The sequence below is a fragment of the Bufo gargarizans genome, chromosome 9 (genome assembly GCF_014858855.1).
Source record: "Bufo gargarizans isolate SCDJY-AF-19 chromosome 9, ASM1485885v1, whole genome shotgun sequence".
In the NCBI taxonomy this organism is placed as follows: Eukaryota; Metazoa; Chordata; class Amphibia; order Anura; family Bufonidae; genus Bufo; species Bufo gargarizans.
This window is the reverse complement of record NC_058088.1, coordinates 6,850,446-6,873,538: the sequence shown is the minus strand read 5'-3', so window position 1 is coordinate 6,873,538 and position 23,093 is coordinate 6,850,446. Positions and strand designations below refer to the sequence as shown.

Genomic DNA, 23,093 nt, shown 5'->3' with positions numbered 1-23,093 from the left:
ACCCCCCCTCCTGCCCCCATATCCTGCTGTCATCCAGGTCAGGGGTACAGAGTCAGCAGACAGGAACCTTGTCACAGAGGAGACGCCCGGCAGGATGGTAAGATGCCTCTCCGGTCCGACTGATGTCCTAGTCCTGGTAGCGCTGACTCCTCAGCTCAATGTATTAGGAAATCGCTTAACTAGACATCAATGATCCCTATCTTATATGTATAACACTGAGTGGAGATATGAATGATCCCTATCTTATATGTATAATACTGAGCGGTGATATGAATGATCCCTATCTTATATGTATAATATTGAGCGGAGATATGAATGATCCCTATCTTATATGCATAATATTGAGCAGAGATATGAATGATTCCTATCTTATATGTATAATACTGAGCGGTGACATGAATGATCCCTATCTTATATGTATAATATTGAGCGGAGATATGAATGATCCCTATCTTATATGCATAATATTGAGCAGAGATATGAATGATTCCTATCTTATATGTATAATACTGAGCGGTGACATGAATGATCCCTATCTTATATGTGTAATACTGAGCAGTGGTATGAATGATCCCTATCTTATATGTATAATACTGAGCAGTGGTATAAATGATCCCTATTTTATATGTATAATACTGAGCGGTGATATGAATGATCCCTATCTTATATGTGTAATACTGAGCGGTGATATGAATGATCCCTATCTATATGTATAATACTGAGCAGTGATATGAATGATCCCTATCTTATATGTGTAATACTGAGCAGTGGTATGAATGATCCCTATCTTATATGTATAATACTGAGCAGTGGTATGAATGATCCCTATTTTATATGTATAATACTGAGCGGTGGTATGAATGATCCCTATCTTATATGTATAATACTGAGCGGTGATATGAATGATCCCTATCTTATATGTGTAATACTGAGCGGTGATATGAATGATCCCTATCTTATATGTATAATACTGAGCGGTGATATGAATGATCCCTATCTTATATGTGTAATACTGAGCGGTGATATGAATGATCCCTATCTTATATGTATAATACTGAGCGGTGATATGAATGATCCCTATCTTCTATGTATAACACTGAGCGGTGATATGAATGATCCCTATCTTATATGTATGACACGACAGGGGGGATGCATGATCCATTTGGCCCTACTGCACCACTTTTTCCAAGCACCCACTTGCAAGGATCACAGTTGCAGGAGGGAGACTTCTTTCTTTCCGCTGCTTTATCAGGCTTAGCTGCAGCAGGTCCTTTCTAGCACTGACCTCCAGCGGAGATTGAATGCACACCATGCAGTGTGTATCGCTTTCACTGCCATGTTGCTTACCTTCTTCTGAGTGGCATCTCCACTCCCATGGCTACATCGCCTGGCACTGGGCAGCATCCAGTATTGTTGGTGACAGGCCACCTGGGAGGACCAGCTCCTCTTCTTCGTTGTTCAGAAGAGGGCCAGCACTCTCATATGGAACAGTGTTGAAGAAGCAGTGCCTTCTGGGGGTGAGGAGAGAGCTGATGCCTCTCGTTACTTACTGCAATGCCTCTCATTACTTTGGGGGGCGGCTTCTCCCGCCCCTTTCAGGTATGGGGGGGGGGCAAAAGCACTTTAGAAAACTTCAACTGCTCTATGGGCAAGGAGTAGGACTTCTTGCAGGTTGCGTATTGCACATAGATGAGACATGTGGTGCAATCGTAGACGTGTGGTTATGGATTACACAACCTGCTGCTCTGCCAGTTAGAGGTTCCTATAGACAGATAAGTGCATGAAGCCAGCTCAAGCGCGTCGGCATCTGGATCATGAAGTGAGGACGAAGGGCAACGTGGTGGACTACAGGCTGAAAATGGGTTTAAGAAATGTTCCAGCAACGTCCAACATCATACCTTAAAATAATGTCGGCAACACGCGTTTTGAGTCTCACAGGCTCTTACTCATGGTTTGAGGGTCATCAGACATAGAATAATCCTTGTGATCGGGGGTGCACCTAGCCTTTCTGCTGCCTGACCCCCCACCCATGACAATTTCATAACCTGACCCCTTTGCCACAATGAAAGCTCTCATTGCCCTTGGCCCTTCCGCTGCCCCTGCCTGAGGCGATCGCCTCACCTGGCCTCATTGACGGCACACCCCTACTTGTGATACACCTTCCACCTTATGGGACGTGGGGTTATTACTCTGCAGCCTGGCACCACCTTTCTGGCCCTCAAGCTGGTGCAATGTACCAGAGTATATGCCACATGGTCAAGACATTTTGGGCAAGATGTTGAGATGAGGACAGCACCTGGCTCTGGGGATGTTGACCTCTTCTGCTGTAGTTATTCAATTATACATCTAGTGTGCGGTGTATTTAGCTGTGCCGATTCGGTGACTGCTCCTGGCACACGTCGGTTCCTGCAAACAGCTGATCCGGGTGTCGGGAGTCAAACCCCAGCTGATTGGTCATCAATAGGTTATAGTGATGTCATTAAGGAGGAAGGTCCTGGCAGGGCTCTACCTAGATATACACTTTTGAAGTAATTTATCAAACTGGTGTAAACTAGAACTGGCTTAGTTGCCCATAGCAACCAATCAGATTCCACCTTTCATTTTCCAAAGGAGCTGTCAAAAATGAAAGGAGGAATCTGATTGGTTGCTATGGGCAACTAAGCCAGTTCTAGTTTACACCAGTTTGATAAATTAATTTGATACATTTGTGTTGTTTCCTTTTTTTAAGCAGTTATCTGGTAGTTAGTATTGATAACGTATCCCCAGGATAGGTAATCAATATTAGATTGGCGGGGGTCCGACACCCATGACCGCAGCTTGGTGAGCGCCGAGGCCTCTTCCTAGGCCATGTGACATCACCGTACATTGGTTGCACGGCCTAGTTGCACTATAGTTACAATGGACGACGGGGAGCACAGCTGATCGGTGGATAGGTCATCATTATATATTAATGGATAACCCCTTTAACCCCCTTCAGTACTTGTGGGCCTTTAAAGGGGTTGTCTCACTTCAGCAAATGGCATTTATCATGTGGAGAAAGTTAATACTAGGCACTTCCTAATGTATTGTGATTGTCCATGTTGCCCCCTTTGCTAGTTCATTTTTCCATCACGTTATACACTGCTTGTTTCCATGGTTACGACCACCCTGCAATCCAGCAGCCATGGCCGTGCTTTCACACCATAGGAAAAAGCGGTAGCCTATGTTCACTCCCACCATCCTGACCACCAGAGAAGCCGCGTCTTTTTTTTCTATAGCGTGCAAGCACAATGACCGCTGATGAATTGCAGGGTGGTCGTAACCATGGAAACGAGCAGTGTATAATGTGATGGAAAAAATAATCCAGCCAGCAAAGGAGGCAATATGGACAATCACAATACATTAGTAAGTGCCTTGTATTAACTTTCTCTACATGAGAAATGCCATTGGCTGCAGTGAGACAACCCCTTTAAAGATGGCACCCGCTCAGGAGCTGAGCGACCACCGTAGCTACCAGGTGCCTGCTGTTTTATACACTCTGAAGTCGAGACTGTGATCGGTCACAGACTTTTAACATGCCAGAGGCCATGGTCAATTGTGAACATGACATCTGAACAGTCAAATCCCAGGAACGCTGCGCTCCTGGGGACTGGATGCCTCCCTCACATTAAGGCCTCTTTCACACGACCGTTTTTTTTTTTTTTTTTTCGTTTTGCGGGCCGTTTTTTGCGTTCCGTATACGGAACCATTTCAATGGTTCCGCAAAAAAAAACGGAATGTACTCCGTATGCATTCCGTTTCCGTTTTTCCGTTCCGTTAAAGGATAGAACATGTCCTATTATTGCCCGCAAATCACGTTCCGTGGCTCCATTCAAGTCAATGGGTCCGCAAAACAAAATAGAACACATACGGAATAGCATCTGTATGTCTTCTGTATCCGTTCCGTTTTTTTGCGGAGCCATCTATTGAAAATGTTATGCCCAGCCCAATTTTTTCTATGAAATTACTGTATACTGTACATGCCATACGGAAAAACTGAACGGAAACGGAAACACAACGGAAACAAAAAACAGAACAACGGATCCTTTTAAAACGGACCGCAAAACACTGAAAAAGCCATACGGTCGTGTGAAAGAGGCCTAGGGCTCCATTCAGATGATGGTTACAAGTCCGTTTTACCGCACAGGGAACACCGTAAAAAGAAAACCCATAAAACTGTGGCGAAATTGCGTGTTTTTTTTTCTTCCAATTTCACCCCCTTGGAATTATTTCAGCTATTCACTACATCTCATGCAATATTAAAGGGGTTTTCTGAGATTAAAAACTGCCCCCACATATGCTGGGCCCCTCACAGGGACTATACTTACCTGGCTCCCCGCGCCACTCCTGGTCCCTGCACCGCCACTGCTGCTGCTCCAACAGCCAATGGCAGGCGGTGATGGGGACGAGCCTCCCTAGCGTCACCCGCAATGCTAGGTAGGCTCGTCTCTGTCACCGCCTACCATTGACTGCTCCCCCCCACACTGGATTTTTTCATCCTCGCACGGGGAGAAGAAGCAGCGGCGGTGCGGGGACCAGGAGCAGCACGGGGAGAAGAAGCAGTGGTGGTGCGGGGACCAGGAGCAGCACCGGGAGAAGAAGCAGCGGCGGTGCGGGGACCAGGAGCAGCACGGGGAGAAGAAGCAGCGGCGATGCGGGGACCAGGAGCAGCACGGGGAGAAGAAGCAGCGGCGGTGCGGGGACCAGGAGCAGCACAGGGAGCCAGGTAAGTAGATTCAGTGTGAGGGGCCCAGACCTATGGGGGACAGTTTTTAGTCTTGAATAGCCCCTTTAAGCGGTGCCATTAAAAAGTACAACCCACTCCGCAAAAAAAACAAGACCTCATATGGCTGTGTGAACGGAAAAATAAAAAGTTATGGCTTCGGGAGTAAAAAATGATAACAATATTACAGCTCCTGACTAGGACACTTTACGTCCTTGAGGGAAATAATTTGCAACGTAAAAACCCATTGAGGATTCGCTGTGGAATTTGCGTAGAAATCCACTGCCCAAAATGCATGTCCATAAGAGATGAAAACACAGTGGAAGAGTCAGTTGTGACGAAAAATGCATTAATTACATGCGTTTTTTTCCGGGGAAATGACTGTGGATATCACATAACGGATAAAATCTGCGGTGGAGATCTGCAGGATAAATTGGCATTTTGCGTATTTCAGATTTCCAACGCCGGGCAATTTACTCTTTTAATTTTTTGCGGCGTGTGGACGAGATTCCCACAAAATTTCTGTCAGGTGTGAACTTATCTTTAGATATTGTTCAGAAAGTCATGGGGGTAAAATCCGGCACTTTGATAGAGTGAAGCTGTTGCTAATTGGCGGACCTGGCGGATTATTCCCCCCACCCGTATCTCGGTCATATAATAATGATGTCTAGGACGCCCAAAGAAAGACAGAGGATCTGCCATGTTTGACATTAAAATGCGCACAAGGCATTGGAATATAGTGATTATGGCCGTGCGCTGACCATTAAAGGGGCTGTCCGAGTTATTTTTTTTATTCTTTTTATGTTTTTAACTAGGCAAATGTAACAGCTTTCCAATGACCTCACTTTATCTCCAGTGGCTGGTTTCTCAGACTTCACTGAGGGTCACATGACCTGTGATGTCAGCTTCTCTCCCTGCTCTGATAAAGTTCCTGCACAAGCCTGAGAGATCTATACAGGAGAGGTCACTTACTTGGCCACGCCCCCCTGCACTGTCAGCTGCTGCTTATTGCTCTATCCCAGGATTCTCAACACCTTCAGCTGCACAGACTCAGGGCTGAAGTGTTTACTGTGTAGCTGCAGGCAGTGAGGAGACAAATGCTGGGCACAGGGGCTGAAAGACAAGTTCTGCAGAGCATTGCAGGTAGGGGGAATATCCTGTGTGTATCAGCAGTGTCATTATACAGCTGGGACTTGTAGTTCTAAACATACAAGATGCTGCTGATTCTCCCAGCACTCAGGGCAGCTCTTGTATTCACTCCCTTTGCAGTGCAGGAGGGGAAGGGGGGGCAGAGATTGTTTTTATTGCAAGTAAACAAAGGGCCAGAAGAGAACCAGGGAAATGAGGAAATAGATATTTTTTTTGCCTAAAACTTGCTTCGCTTAGTTATATATCGCTGACCATCAGATTTACAGTGCTATATCTTTTTTTTTTTTTTTTCATAACTCGGACAACCCCTTTAAGCTGGGCGTTGCACCAGGCTGTGGAAATTGCACTGGACATGAGCTATAGCTCTGGATGATACTGCATATTGGACATGTCACCGGGCTCTCCAATGGCCTGATCATATGTTACTCTAGCGAGTGTCTCTGGTGTATGACAGCCACAGTGGTGCATTATGGGTACTGCTGCGGCTTCATATAGACAAGTGCATAATGCAGGTGTGAAGGAAAGTCTTGACAAGGCACAGAGTCTGCATTGCTCCTTTCTGCCCGCGGGCGTTTTCTTCAGCTGTGATTTCAGGATTGAGAAGCACTGCCACCTAGAGGAGCCATACTGTTACTGCAGCCATTACAATTTCATCTCATACTATGGGGTCTATGAATAATGGAGGGGGATGAGCTCAGGTTAGCAATGTCTCCCTTTGCTTTGGTCAGGGGCCGGTCTCTTCGTTTCTGCTGGCGCAATTATCTTACTATATTATTAGGGCATTTTTCCCTAAAAGTGTTGTTTCCAGGGCGTAAAGGGATATTCCAGTTACTGCAAACCATCCCTGTCCTCAGATAACTGATAGTTTGGGGTCTGACTGCTGGGATCCCATTCCCCTGTCCTAATCCCGCATGCGCCATGAAGCTCCATTCATTCTCTATGGGATGAAGCTGTGTAGTTTAACTGCCGACTTCCGGCATCGGAGCTCCTCCTGGGGGCTGCGGGATGTCGGACCCCCGCTGATCAGATATCAAGCGCCTATCCTGAGGATAGCCCAATCAATATTGAAATCCTGGGCCACCCCTTTAAGCGTCTGCTCTGTAAGGATTTACAGGTGACATTTCTGGTGGATCTTGAAGACGAAATGATCTTATAAATTGCAGTCGAAATCCTTGAAATGCGTTAGCCACAAAGACGAATGCTTTGGAGCCTGCCCTCCCAGCTTTGGTTTACAGATACGTGACATTGGGGATGATTTAAGGAGGCGGTGTGTGCAAACAGCTCAGGGAAATCATCAACAATAATGCTAACGCGTTTCAGAGCGGCATCTGTCACACACATCAGCCGAACTCCTGACGTTCCGAGACAAATCCCAGGATGATTCGCAGCTGGCGTAAATGATGTCTTGGTTCTACTGCACCGAGGTTTTGCAAAAAAAAAACAACAACAATATTCTGAGCTTTCTCTGCTACTCTCTTCTTTCCGACAGTTTTACCGTCCTCTGTGCTGCTGTGGCTGTTTGTCTGACACGCTGACTAAATCGAGAGACGTTCCAATAGGCCGTTGGGCATGGCGTCATATGATCATCTCCATACACTCTGCATTTTAGTGTGAAACTTTGCTAAAGAGAAGAGTAATGGCAGATCAGAGTCTATGCCTACCTATGGAGCCTGGGTGACTCTGTGACTAAGGCTACATTCACACGACCATAGTGTTTTGCGGGCCGCAAATTAAGGATACCTGCCAGTGCGCGTTCCGCAATTTGGGGCCCGCACACGGCCGCCACTATGATAAAAAAGTGCTCCTAAAAATGGCTGCAATAAGCCGTTCTCAAGAGAGGTCAGGGGTATCCTCAGGTAACCGACCCTCATGGAAAGATAGAGGAGAATAGCTTCTGAGGAACAATGGTGCAATTTAGTTTAGTTCTTGTGGCGTACCAAGGGCCAGACAACCCCTTTAATAATTGCGTTCCCCGTGAAACAGCAATTCTGGAACATCTGTTCTTAGAAATGTACGTTGTACCTCTATTATTCCTCCTAAAAATGAAAGACTAAGTAGACAACTGGGCTTTGCCCTTCCCCCTTCTCAAGAGGGTGTGTCCCTGCGCAGTCTGACACTGTCAGGTTATGTAGGGACACCCCCCCCCCCCCCAACTAGTAACATTGTCTATTTATTCATACATTTCTGGGAGGAATAACAGAGGGACAGGACAACACTAAGTTATTAGAAAAGATGCTTGTTAGACAGTGACTACAATGATGTAGTAAAATAGACATGCAGGGTCGGTGTAAGGTGTGAGAGGCATCATCCCAATTGTCAGGCTGGTTGTGAGTTGTTTTCTGGCCCTGCAGCCGGCCTTGTATGGAGAAATCTCTATTATAAGTGGGAGGGAGAAGGTGGTGGTCTGTGTTGGTTGCCCAAGACCGTGGCCAGCCTGGAGCTGGGGAAATGTTTAGCCACAGACAGCATGCTGGGGGAGGTGCAGAAGTGACCATAACATGTAGCACAAGGGTACATGTGCTCCTCATGGGTGGAGCTTAAGTGCGGGGCTTGACAGTTTGCTGCCACCATATTTGGAAGGAGGGGCAGCTCTCTGTGGTCATTGTGTGCATGGCTACATGACTTACCTAGGAGGAGCCCAGAGAGTGCTTATAGGCTCGTCTGGTACCTTCCAAGTGACTTGGGTGTGGCAAGCAGCATGGGTAGCCATATTTAAAGGAGTTATCCCATGATTAAAGTAAAATAATTAAAAAAAGGCATCATATAGTACACGGCTATCTCTTTCTAACAAACTTAGAACCAGCCCTGTAGCTCACATGGATCCAGGGATCTCCACATTTGTTGCGCCAATTGTTCTGCTGGTGGCAGCTGAAGGATGGAACTGAGCGTGTGCTTCCATCTCAGAGAGCTGGGCAAAGAATTAAGAAAAAGAGCAAACAGCAGGTGGCGCCATACAGATGGATTTCATTGAATAACTCACAACATTTTTAATTACATGCATTTACAACAGTATTCATATCCAGGTGCTGGTTTAAAAAATGTAGACTATTTTTGTAGGACAAACTCTTTAAAGGGGTTCTCCGGGACTTAAATATTTATGGCTTATTCTAAGAATAGGTCATCAGATCGGTGGGGTCCGACTTCCAGCAACCTGGCTGATCAGCTGTTGAAAGATGCTCCGCCCTCCTCCTGGCCCTGTGATGTCACATTCATCGGTCACATGTCCTATGTGCAGCTCAGGCCTATTTAAGAGAATGGGTCTGGGCTGCAATACCAAGCATGGCCACTACACAAGGTATGGCGCTGTGGGGCAGCCTGTGGTCTTTGACTTTCCTTTCTCCATCCCTTTAGTCAGACTCTCTGGTAGTGTGTGACGTGGATCCAGATCTCAAGGAAATGCTGAGGAAGTTTCGGTTCAGGAAGGAGACCAATAATGCCGCCATCCTGAGTGAGTGATCGGCTGTGAGTAAGATAACATATGGGACGTTCCTTTCAGCGCGGTTTGGCAAATATACAAAAACTCAGCATTTTTATTTTCTTTCTTTTTCTTAGTGAAAATTGACAAGGAGAAGCAGCTGGTGGTCTTAGAGGAGGAATTTGAGGTAAGTCATCCAAAAATGTGTGTCCCTAGAGTAGAGGTCTCCAACGTGCGGACATTTTCAGAGGTCATCGAAAGAACAGCAGGGGGCGCCATAACAAGTATGTAACAGCAGTATATACACACAAGAGATACCAAACGAATGACTCCAAATGAGAAATTCTATTTTGCCTGATAAATGTGATATATAAGACACGGCCTGCTACTACAATAAACCGGAAATTAGGCTGTGTTTGTGTTTCAGGATATTTCCCCTGATGATCTACAGAATGAGCTCCCGGAACGTCAGCCTCGATATCCTGACAATTTGAAGTTCAGTACAAGTGTTACTTTATAAAATGTAAAGGGGTTACCCAATAATTAATGTAAAAAATGAATATAAGACATCATATAGGACATGACAGTCTCTTTCTAACCAGCCCTGGACCTCACATGGATCCAGAGATCTCCACATTCACAGCTCTGCTAGATTTAGTTCAAAATGGCCGCTCAAGGGGAGTGTCCTTTATCAGGGAACATGTTCTTTCTGTTGTAGGTTGTGGCAGTTGAAGGATAGAACTGAGCATGTGTGTCCACCTCAGTGGAGTGGACAAAGAAAATTGGAAAAAAGAGCAACCAGCAGGTGGCACTAGCTACCTATCTATTTATCCATCTATATTCAAATTCAAATTAGCTTTATTGGCAGGACTAAATACATTTTAGCATTGCCAAAGCAAGTGGGAAATAATTGGGTAGGGTTGGGGGATGGGGACACGTCCAGGGTGGGGATATAAGAGTCAGTGACATATCAGGCTCCTCTAAGTGTATGGCAGGCAGTAATATATTGTGCTGCTATGGCCACTGTGTTCTCCTCCTCCCCCGGCCTTATGGAGAGTCTCTCTTCCTCCTTTGTGAAGGTGAAGTCTGGGCAGAGATCAGACAGTCTCCTGAAGTGAGCGTAGAGGAGTATGAGTAGTCACACTGTGGGGTAAATCACAGGTTTCCCCCTCCTGGATGGAACACAGTTGTGGTATAAATACCCAGTTTTTCCCACTGTAGTTTGGCGGTTGTGGTCGGAAGCCTAAGTGACCCCGTGGATGTGACGCGACACCAATTACAACGTATAGCAATCTGCGCCATGTTGAACCACCTTGAATGTCCTATCTGTTGTGCACAATGTTGACTGCGTCCACTGTTTTATCTGCGATATCCTTGACACAAGGTCACATTCCTAGTCTACAGCTATAGGTACAAGCATGAGGACGGCCGCATCTCCTACCCGCTGTGTATGATATTCTCCAGCCCAGTAGGTAAGTGACCATATACAATAAAGTCCACCTATGAACTGGTCCTAGGTGGGACTTGGAGCCTGACAAAAAAAAAAAAATGCCTTGGAAATCTAGATTAAAGGAATCTTCTACAATCATGATACATACTAACAAGCAACTCAATTCACATATAAAAAGGTTGTCCTAATAGGACATAGACATCATAAAGAGGGGTCTTCAGATCAGGACCCCACCTCTGTTAGGCAGAGTAGTGAACCAACTGCAAAGAGTGTCTCTTGCTTTGGAGGACTCAGTACGACCATGCATTACATAGCTGCCCATACCATGCAATACCAAATTTCTCCAGCAGTGGCCGCCAGAGGATTTTCCTTTAGAGAACGTACGGTATTTAGATTTTTGCAAAACATCCTGTTAATTTTTTATTTTTTTTTAGGAGTTTTACTCCCATTTTTCCTCTGTAATTAAGGTCGTTCTCTGAGAGCACATATATTGTCGGAGCTGTCATTAAATTGGGAAGCAGTTTCTGCTATTGATCCTGGGCACACAGGTAATCACTCAGTGCCAGGTGTCAGTCGCTGCGCGAGGCTCTTCAGGGTTTGGAAAGATTCAGTGTTAAACATGTTTCCATTAGGAAAGCTGGAGGCACATGGAAGACGCTCAATAGAAACTTGCTAAATTTAAAGGGGTACTCCACAGAACACTGACAGGTCTTGAAAAGAACCTGTTGCTATGATGGACTTACTTATAGAAGGGCAGTATTATAATAGGTTTATACTAGTGGGCACAATAGCACCCAAGTTCATGTGTGCCCCGTGCTGCGGAGCTCAATTAGTGGTCCGCAATGCATGGGCAGCAGTCGTGTGTCTAGCGTTTGCGGACCCATTCACTTGAATGGCTCCGCATCCGCAATATTCAGGCCGTACCGATGCAGAGACCGAAATCCTACAGAAGCACTCCGTAATGCTTCCGCGGGCACCCGCTCTGAGCCTCCGCACAGCACTGTATCATGAGGATTGCCGACCCATTCAAGTGAATAAGTCCACATCCGTAATACGGAGCGCACGCGTCCTGTATGCTCCTGACTTGAAAAATGAAGCATTTTGCTAATAGTCTTCATTCAAAATTTCCAGCCGTTTTATGTCTACAGCTCCTAGGCAGACCTATGCGCCTATATGGCGACAGATGACCAGGGAATCCAGCATAGCCTGTCTTACAGTCATACTTCCGTTAGGATACAAGAAGTAAGGGACGGATGGGAGGATCAGACTACAAAGGGCTTGTTTGTAGTCTGTCGCCATGGAGACACATAGCCGTGCAAAGGAGCTGTAAGCACAAAACGGTGGTATAAATATTTGTAAAATCGCTCGTTTTGGACGCATTGATGCAAGTCTGAGATGTGGAGACCGACCGTTACCACTCAGATTTATGACTCCTCAGTAGAGATGAGCGAACCCAACGGGTTCGGCCGAACTTCAGGTCAAAGTTTGGGTTCAGGACCCGAACTTGACCACGAGCCATGTTATAATGGAAAATAATGAAATCATCCGAACACCGAACCCAGACTTCAGTGATAAAGTCCTGGTTCGGGTCTGGATACCCGAACTCGCAAAGTTCGGTACGAACCCAAACTTTACAGTTCGGGTTCTTTCACTCCTTAGCTCTTGGACCGGCTGTCGCTATGTTTCGGGTAGGTCATGCTGCAGTAAGTCAGTGTTCACATCCGCAATAGTGCAAATAATAAAATAAATCAGGGAGGATCATTTCTCTGCTGAGTAATGGAGCGATCTGTTTCTTTAAAAATGATCTCACGTAGTGCGGCACAAAATCATCAAATATTATGCATCGGATAATTATAACAATTATATCATTAAAACCTCTACAAACAAGACATAATGAGAAGATGAGCCGCCTATAAAAAAACTGCCGATAATAATGAGAAACATTAGAGAGCTGGATGGCTGGGGTAGACCCGGGGCCCCTACATCTGAGCGGGTACAGAGGTAGCAGTGGCCACAGAAGGAGACCCCAGTATTATAAATACCACTTAGTAGATTTTGTGTCGGAGCCAAGGGGCTTCGTGTACGTTTCCAAAATTAAAAGGGTTTTTTGAGACTTTAAGGGCTCATTCAGACGGGCGTATGCTGTCCGCAAAAATACTGAATGCTATCCGTTTTTTTGCGGATCCGCAAAAAACAGATAGCATTCAGTATTTTTGCGGACCCATAGACTTCAATGGGGCCATGTCCTGGTTTTCACGGACAAGTATAGGACATGTTTCATTTGTTTTGCGGAACCGTGGAATAGAAAAGGGCCCCATAGAAGTGAATGGCTCAGCATCTAATCCGCAAAAAAACTGATCCGCTTTTTTGCGGATAGCATGATGTATCCTCAGGATAGGGCATCAGTATCTGATAGGTGGGGGTCCGACACCTGGGACCCTGCCTATGAGCTGTTTGAGACGGCAGTGGTGTTCCTGTGAGCGCCGGGGCCTTCTCGCCGCTTACCAAGCACAGCTCCGCTCCATTCACTTCTATGGGGCTGAGCTGTGCCTAGGCCACGTGACCGGTGAACGTGGCGATGCTGCGAGAAAGCTGAGGCACTATTGGGAGCACCAGTGCCTTCTCAAACAGCTGATCGGCAGGGGTCCCAGGTGTCCGACCACCACTGATCAAATACTGATCTAGAGGATAGGTCATCCATAATAAAATGTCAGAAAAGCCCTTTAAAGAGCATCTGTCAGCAGGATCAGCACTATGAAACAGGCATATTGTCAGATAGGGTTGATTCTTCTGACTAAACCATATCTCATTTATGTTCCTCAGTTTCGTCAATCCTGAGAAAATGAACTTGCAATTAATATGTAAATTAGCCCAGCCCCTCGGAGCACCAGAGCTCTTCTGCTCTGCACTTACAGCCACTCCTCCTGCAGGGTGTTTTGCCCAGCCCAGTAATCTGGCGCCTGTACTGTAGTCTACACTATCCGAGCAGTACATCTGCCTCTGCTTCCCCAGCTGCACAGATGACTTCTTTGCATGCACCGATGATGTCATCCTCCACTCAAATGATCATCTCCTCTTCAGAGTGGAGGATGATGCCATTGGCGCATGCGCAGCAGTCATCTACGCTGCTGCGGAAGCAGAGGAAGATGAACTGGGCATGCGCCGATAATGTAAACTATGGCACAAGCAGATCACAGGGTCAGGACAGATGCCTGAACCTGTACCGTAGTCTACACTGCTGGCTCACGCAGCAACATAGATGACTGCTACGCATGCGCTGATGATGTCATTCTCCACCTGAACTAAGTTGAGCCTTCCCTGTTCCGGGGGGGAGGGGTTGAATGATGTCATCAGCGCATGCACAGTTGGGGAGCAGAGGCAGATGTGCTGCGCATGTGTCAAGAGTGTAAACTACAGCACTGGAGCAAGATTACAGAGTCAGGCATGATGTCTGAACCTGTAAATCAAGGGGAGTGACTCTAAGTGCAGACAGGAGTAACTCCGGTGCTCTGAGGGGCTTGGACCCACCCCCGCGGAGCACCAAAGACCTTATTTACATATTAATAAAAAGTTATTTTTCTCAGGCGTGGATAAGGTATTGTTTTAATTAGCAGGATCAACCCTACAAAGCATTATGCCTGTTTTAATAGTGTGGATCCTGTTTAGCATTACTAAATAGGGTGCGTCTTATAAATATTCACCTGAATGCCAGGATTTATTTTTATCCCCCAGTTCCCCAGGACCAATAGTGGAGGAGCTGAGAACCCTGCACGCAATGTTTTCTTCTCATGCGTCTTCTTTGTCCTGTAACTCGGTCCAGGACTTTGTCAAGTTACAGCAGCCATTTTTACAGTTCTCACTTAGTCACAGAGTCACCCAGGCTTCATAGGAATGCATAGCCCCTGCTTTGTCAGTTTTATTTCTGCGGCTGCACTTGGTATTCGATGAATCTCCTGGAATATCCCTTGTTATTTTATAGTTTATATGATGCTTTATAAAAATTTCTATATAACTATCTCTCCCATTGTTCTCCTTGACACTTCTAATAAGATTCGTCTCACACACAGGGTGCAAGCCGGAGCAGCAAATGATGTACGCCGGAAGCAAGAACAGGCTGGTGCAGATTGCTGAGCTCACCAAGGTATCACCTTAGCTCACATTCTAAGTGCAGAGACCGTTTACACACATATTGTGGTCAATTTAATAAAAATAGTGAATATCTATCATATTTATGAGGGATGGAGGACTGGAGATGTTGGAGGTGAGGATTCTCTAAGCCATAATTCACTTGGTGCTTTCTAAATAACCCCCTGATCTTTACCCTTGATCTCGGCAAGGTCATGGTCAGAAGGAGGGCACTACTCCTAGGTCACTTAAAGTTTGCCGAGATTAGATTACAACTTATACAGAGTAATGGAAATTGCTCCGTTATTCTGTATAGAAATCACTATATCACAGTTCAGTGCTGCCATCTAGTGGCCTGAACTGGGATATACTAATAATGAGCCTGGAAGCCTAATACAGGCTACAGCTCATTTTTAGAACAGGATGCTTTCCCCGATCACCGCTGGGGGAAGGCGCGTCTGAGCAGGAAGCCCGCGCTTTTGTTTTTTTAACTCTCTCAGATGCCGTGGTGACATTTGACAAATGCCACAAGGGGGCCCACTGAGATTTATCGCCCAAGGGCCCACATGAACCTGGAGCCGGCCCTGTTTTTAGGGGTTTGCTTTGAACAGTTCCTACTGTGTAGAGCATGGATGTCAAACTCATGGCCCTCCAGATGTTGCAAAACTACAACTCCCATCATTCCCTGATAGCTGTAGTATGCCCAGGCATGATGGGAGTTGTAGTTTTGCAACAGCTGGAGGGCCACGAGTTTGACATCCCTGGTGTAGAGGAATCCCTTGACAATAAGTTGATTACAAAGTGTCCTCTTGCAGGGATCACCAGTGATCGGTTGTAATGTCTGGAGAACCTTGGCAGTAAGTGTTTGATTTCCCTACAGCGCCACCACAGGAGATATGAAGCATTACACAGTGTCCATTCAAATTAGTGGTGTCTTTGTAATGCAAGAGTGGACAGGTCCTCCAGAGTGAGAGACGCGCTTTGTAGTTGTCCTTCACCCTGGCCAAGACATGAGCATCCTAAAGGGGGAACACCTCTCAAAATAGGTTATCAAATCCAGTATATCATAGGGCAGGGGTCAGCAACCTCCGGCACTCCAGCTATGGTGAAACTACAACTCCCAGAATGCTCTGTTCACTTCTATGAGAGTTCTGAGAATAGCAAAGCAAGTGTGCATGCTTGGAGTTGTAGTTTCACCACAGCTGGAGTGCCGACGGTTGCCGATCCCTGTCATAGGGGTTAGGCGGTTAGGGGCCCAAGGGCCCAAGTCAATCTCATAAGGTGCATTATTACGTTTTGGTATAAATGCCCATTGCTCTTCTGGGATCACTAGTGATTGGTTGTAATGTGTGGGGAATCCTGGCAGTAAGTGTTTGATTACCCTACAGCGCCACCACAGGAGAAATGAAGCATTACACAATGACCATTCAAATCAATAGTGTCTTTGTTATACAGGACAGGTCCTCCAGAGTGAGAGACGCTCTTGGTAATCATCCTCCCCTCTAGCCAATACATGACGATCCTAAACAGGGAATATGGTATCAAATCCAGTGTATCTTAGTGGTTAGGGGCCCATGATATTTAATGCCTGGGTTCCCAAGTCAATCTCATAAGATGCATTATTATTATTTTGGTATAAATGCCTATTGCCCTTGATTGGTTGTAAGGTGTCGGAAGATTTGGCAGTAAGTGTTTGATTTCCCTACAGCGCCACTACAGGAGAAATTAGGCATTACACAGTGTCCATTCAAATCAATGCTGTCTTTGTAATGCAGGACAGGACAGGTCCTCCAGCGTGATAGACGCTCTTGGTAGTCGTCTTCCCCTCTGGCCAATACATGAGGATCCTAAACAAAGAACCCCAGGAAATCTGATACCAAATCCAGTGTATCTTAGTGGTTACATAGTTAGGGGCCCATGATCTTTAATGTCAGGGGGCCCAAGTCAATCTCATAATGTGAATTATTAATTTTTGGTGTAAATGCCCTTTTGGTTCTACAGGTTCTACATGTAATAACCAGACAACTTCTCTCTTCTCTAATGTGACCTTGTGCAGGTGTTTGAGATCAGGACCACCAGTGACCTCACAGAAGAATGGCTGAAGGAACGACTGGCTTTTTTCCGCTGAGATTGACCTGAATTTACATTTACCGAGGCTGATGGCAAATCGTTTTTGACTAATAAACCTGACCTCTCTCATACGCCTGTGTATTGACATGTTCTCTGCAGTACGGAGGGAAGGGGGTTCTGACGAGTTCAGGAGACTTTCCAGACACAAACATGAAAGATCAATCAGGCCTCATCATATGGAGAATTATTGGATTCTCTGATATATTGAAATGCAAGACCAATGATGCTGAGACTGTGCTTGATCTCTCTATGAGTAGCACAATGTCTCCAGGCTCAAGTGGCCCTTCATCAGAAGAGGTTGTTTACTGGTTCCTGTAGATCAATTTGGAATGATGATGTTATGTTGGGACAAGAGCAGTCCAATGTCATTCTCATAGTATGTGCCAGGACGGTGGAGAACAAAGTGGTCACAGACTTCTTGGTATCCCATATGTCCAATAAGCTATCTATCTATCTAGCGATCATCTGTCTATCTAATATCTATCTATTTATCTCATATGAAATGCAAATTCAAATCAGCTTTATTGGCAGGACTAAATATATATTAGCATTACCAAAGCAAGTGGGAAATAAATGGGTAGGGATGGAGGATATAGACTGACATATTGTGCTGCTATGGCCACTGTGTTCTCCTCTTCCCCCAGCAGTATGGAGAGGCTCTCTTCCTCCTCCATGGTGGTGAAGTCTGGGCGGAGATCAGACAGTCTCCTGAAATGGGTGTTCCTCACTGCTGAATATTTGTATGGGTCCAGTTTGTCTATATATTGTGGGGATTCGCTCTGGTAGTTAGGACTAGCGGATGCAGTATAGAGGCAAAGTACACAGCTCTTGAATCAAACAGCGGTGTTTATTCACACATTGGTGTATCACAAAGTGCAGGTGGCTTGGTGTTTGTTCACACAGAAGGAAAGTCCATAAACAATAAAAGTCACCTTTTCTCCTGGGTGTTAATTCACACCCTGTTAGCAGTTGAGCCTCATCAAGTCCATAGGCGGCCTTTTCGCCTTTAGAGGGGCCTGAGTCCTCCAGCCCGGCTCAAACCTCAAATCCCAGCACAGCCCTCAGTTCACAGCACAAAGACTCCTGAGCGCCACTGTCAGAGGGAGGTAACTCCACAACACCTGGCAGTGCTGGCTGGTTTTTATGCCTGGCAAAACCCAGCCTGGAACATGGGGAGTAGTCACCCACCCAGCACTTTGACTACTCCCAGTAAGAGCCGTCTCGGATCAGCTATGACAGCCATGCTAAATCTCAAGGTGTCAATTAGCAATAGCTTCTGCTGACACATAAAATACCGGCTCTTACTTCACCGAGGCCAGGAACCTCAGTGACACATACCTTACATTCATGATGATTCCAGGTACCTTCTTACAATATCTATCTATCTATGTAACCTTTTTTTTTATCTGTCTAGCTATCTAATTTGTATCTATCTATATCTATTGATCGATCTATCTAGGTGCAGGAACAGTAGGTGGACCCTTTTGCTCTCTTTAAGCTGATTTACTAGGAGTACAATTCTCGTCATCTAGCAGAACTTCTATGGGTATGCCATTTTCTCTTAGATTTCTCCACTGGTATTTTACCCTTAGTCCCTGGTCCTTAAGGTCCACATCCCATTGAATCTTAGGGTTTGTTCCCCTTGGTATCCCGGAAGAGACATAACTAAAAGACAGTGGGAATTCCAATAATCCAGAATTTGTGCTAATCTTGCTCTTTCTATTTTGCACAGTGCTGTCTGATAATCTTCAAAACTGAAACCAGACAGCACAGTCCAGAGTATCTGATAATCTGGGAACTCATTTTCCATTTCTTACCAACATTTTTGTATGGGACATCATCTTCCTCCTGTATAAGAATTGTGAAAAGATCCTCCTCCTCCTCCATAAGGAATAGAGCAGAACTGCTCCATATAGAATCCCACAAGTCTCTTCCGCTATTAACAGGACGGAAGGGAAGGATTTAGAAATGAGATCTCTGCATCCAGTGAAATGTATGTTACAATTATGTGCAAGTCCCCCTGGAAATAAAACCAACAAGCCGGCGACGAGCACTGCAAGGCCTTTTATTGAAATTTGTTTGGTGTTCTTGTTGCCTAATTACGTTCATAAGATCATGAATCAGTAAAACACACAGAGATATGAAGCAAAGCAAAGACGCTCTAAGACAAATGTATCTCCATAATATCTGCAAAGTGTGGGCGCCCGAGGCTTTGGGTGTCTGGGAGGAGGGGGACTGGTTCTGACATCATGAGTTCTATTATAAAGGGGCGACTGTTGTATAAGATTGTGTATCCTTGACTGTCATCCTGTAAAGTGCAGGTGGCACACCTTACGGTTTCTTTGGATGGAGCGGAATAGGCAGGTGAAGGTGCATCGAACCATAGTGCACATAGATGTCCAAGCATGAGTCAAATGAGTAGATGGCAGTGATGGCCCTCAGGTTACTCCTCTCTATTACTGCAGGCTCTAATCATGAGATTGCCAGCTAACCACAGCAGTTTATCACAATGTCTGCAACTTGTAATTTCTATAATACGACTGGCCAAAATTGTATCTGAAGCATGCAGGGTGTCTTTACCCCGTTTTCCCTCCACTGCAGCATGGGCCTGTAATGCTTGATTCTGATCACATCGCTGACTGACACACTATAGCTTTGAAATTCTCCTTTTTCTTCTCTCTCTTCTCCTGTAGAAGTGGCAGAGGACACACGGGGAACTGTCTCCGGGTGCTTCTAGCTGAATGCCTGGGGACAGGAGAGTCTGCAGTCTGCTCCCTCTCCTCCAGGATCTGAACTCACAACTGTAAACTCCTAGCACACTCTAGAATCTTCTGGTGCTAGGGGATGGACCAGCCCACACCCTGATCTCCGGAGACGGCTGGGCCAGAATAGTTAACTCTTGCTGGAACATGCTGAGTGTGTGTTACATAGACATAGGTAGGTACATACGCTTGGTGGTTTCTTCACTTACTATGAAGGTGTAACACTTTTGGAGGTTACAATCTCTAAAAGGGCAGATCAAACAGATCTGAAGCAAAGCAAAGACACTCTCAGACTCATCTCCATAATATCTGCAAAGTGTGGGCGTCCGAGGCTTTGGGTACCGTAAACTGAATGTGTGGGGGAAGGGACTGGTTCAAACATCATGGGTTCTATTATAAAACGCTGGCTAGCTAGGCTACTGTTGTATAACCTTGACTGTCATCTTGCAAAGTGCGGGTGGCACGCCCTACAGTTTCTTTGGATGGTGCAGAATAGGCAGGTGCGGGCACATAAATTGGTTACATCATTCACTAGGAAGGCATAACACTCTTGGAGGTTACTATCTCTAAAACGACACATGTCTTCACACAGTACTTAAACTATAGTCTGAAAGGGGATCTTCCTGATTTAGTGGCAATGTTTGGCCTTTACACCAAGTGCTTTAGTGTCTGGTCTCTGCTTTACAGGCCGCTGTCACACTTGCCTGGGGCATTACCCCTCACGCTGCTCCATTTTTCCGAGGGACTGACGCATGGACCAAGTCTTTGGCTGGTCTTCAACCCAATGGCCTTAACCCACCAATGCTTGTTTTCTCTTTTGGATTCTGCTTCTCTTCTGGCGCTTTGGTGGCACTCATGCTTGACCACCAAAAATTTTGATGAATTGAAATTGAAGGTATATTAAAGGTATACTCACAAGTGTTCATTAAAGAATGATTCAGAAAATGGAAACTCTCCTTACAAGGGGTTCTCCTCTACTAGTGATACACTCATAGAGGAGGGGTCCTCTCCGAGATCCCAGTTAGCCATAGTAGAGATCCATTGCAAAGAGTGGCTCCCACCCTGGAGGACTTGGCATGACCATATATCACATGAGAGAACATTCATTTTGATGCGTGCCAAGTAATACCACATTTCTCCGGCAGAGGTCACTGCAGAAAAAAATCCATAGCTACCTAGAACATCCAGCTTGTCTGTGCTTGAGAACGTAACCAGTTTAGAGTAAATGTCCAGTAAACCACTGCCCCTCTCACTTGGTCAAAGAGGAACATGTAATACTCAATGACTGAAGGACCCGTCTTACAGAACAGAAGACATCCTGCCTCTTAGTAATTGGCCTGTGTGACAAATATAATCCAGGAGGGGGTGTCACCCTTAAGTAGCTCTTGTTTCACAGCTTCCCGTCCATGTTTTGCATGTTCTTCTCACCATTTAAGCTGCTGCACGAAGTCCTTGAAGAGTCAGGAAATAAACCGCTCACATTAGAGACGACATTAAACTCGGGAATAAAAGCTGAAGAATAAATTCCCAGGTGAGGACTTTGAGAACTGAGAGGCGCGGACAAAACAGTCCAGGATAAGCCTTTCAAGAAGATGGATTACACAGGCACAGGCCTTATGGGATCCCTGCTATAGAGCAGACAATTTTATCTGCAGTGTAGAGCAGCGATAAGAAGCCAATGTTCCTCCAGTCCGCCTCGCGCTGCACTCCTATTACCTGCTCCATCACTAATCTCCCGCCTTCCTCTTCCTCTCATTTCCTAATCCACCCCATACCTCACCTGCCTCGTTCCTTCTTTTCCAGCGGAGCAGCCATAAGGGTTGGTGGAGGGAGCGATCACAGCCGGGTCCCAACATCATGGAGATCATAGTTGAACCAGCCACCTGAGAAAGCCAGATTATAAGAAGAAGAAGCAATGACTTTTGATAAAATCAGATACCGCGGTTGCATTTCACAAAAGCAGGATTTGCAACGAGCAGAACAATTTTCCATAAGAAATATCTTAAGTGTCATCATAATAAGGATACGTGAACCCTGATCAGAAACTGGTCCATACAGGGACTGCTTAAAGGGAATCTGTCACTGCGATTCTGGACTATTATCTGCAGGAAGGCTACACTCACATGAAATAAAGTGTCCTCAGTATATATATAATGCTCCTCTTTAGTGCCCCCTGGACATAAAATGCCCCCCCCCCCCTTAGTACTCCCAGTATCTATAATAGCCCTCATAGTGCCCCTGGTATCTATAATAGAACTCATAGTGTTTATAGTATCTATAATAGCCCACATAGTGCTCTCAGTATCTATAATAGGCCCCATAGTGCCCTCAGTATCTTTAATAGCCCTCATAGTTCTTAAAGTATCTATAATAGCCCCCATAGTGCTCTCAGTATCTATAATAGCCCTCATAGTGCTTAAGGTATCTATAATAGCCCCCATAGTGCTCTCAGTATCTATAATAGCCCCCATAATTCCCCCAATATGTAAAATAGCCCTCATAGTGCTCTCAGTATCTATAATAGCCCCCATAGTGCCCCTGGTATCTTTAATAGCCCCCATAATGCCTCAGTTTCTATAATAGCCCTCATAGTGCTTAAAGTATCTATAATAGCCCCTATAGTGCCCAAGGTATCTATAATAGCCCTTATAGGGCTTAAACTATCTATCATAGCCCCCATAGTGTCCTAGGTATATATAATAGCCCTCATAGTGCTCTCAGTATCAATAATAGTCCCCATAATTCCCCCAGTATTTATAATAGTCCTCATAGTGCTCTTAGTATCTATAATAGTCCCTATAGTTCCCCCAATATCTATAATAGCCCTCATAGTGCTTAACGTATCTATAATAGCCCCCATAGTGCCCCAGGTATCTATAATAGCCCTCATAGTGCTTAACGTATCTATAATAGCCCCCATAGTGCCCCTGGTATCTATAATAACCCTCATAGTGCTTAAAGTATCTATAATAGTCCCCATAGTTCCCCCAATATGTATAATAGCCCCCATAGTGCCCCTGGTATCTATAATAGCCCTCATAGTGCTTAAAGTATCTATAATAGCCCCCATAGTGCCCCCAATATCTATAATAGCCCCCATAGTTCCCCCAATATCTATAATAGCCCTCATAGTGCTCTCAATATCTATAATAGTCCCCATAGTGCCCCCGGTATTTTATAATTGCCACCAAAGTGCCCCCGGTATCTATAATAGCCCTCATAGTGCTTAAAGTATCTATAATAGCCCCCATAGTGCCCCAGGTATCTATAATAGCCCTCATTGTGCTTAAAGTATCTATAATAGCCCCCATAGTGCCCCTG

At 45.5% G+C, this 23,093-nt stretch overlaps 1 protein-coding gene across 1 annotated transcript; it reads left to right on the top strand.

Annotated features, from left to right (window-relative positions):
* Positions 1–38: 38 nt before the first annotated feature.
* GMFG (glia maturation factor gamma) lies at positions 39–17,081 on the top strand. Its single transcript, XM_044305875.1, has 7 exons — positions 39–97; positions 9,242–9,338; positions 9,443–9,492; positions 9,733–9,782; positions 10,695–10,777; positions 14,823–14,896; positions 16,937–17,081. The coding sequence occupies exons 1-7, from the start codon at positions 95–97 to the stop codon at positions 17,006–17,008; spliced, it is 429 nt and encodes a 142-aa protein (XP_044161810.1). The 5' UTR covers positions 39–94; the 3' UTR covers positions 17,009–17,081.
* Positions 17,082–23,093: the final 6,012 nt, after the last annotated feature.

Bases quoted from the DNA above. Each gene is read 5' to 3' on its own strand.
- GMFG (XM_044305875.1), top strand. The intron at 9,493-9,732 runs GTAAGTCATCCA...TTTGTGTTTCAG, and splicing joins TCTTAGAGGAGGAATTTGAG to GATATTTCCCCTGATGATCT. The intron at 14,897-16,936 runs GTATCACCTTAG...GACCTTGTGCAG, and splicing joins AGATTGCTGAGCTCACCAAG to GTGTTTGAGATCAGGACCAC.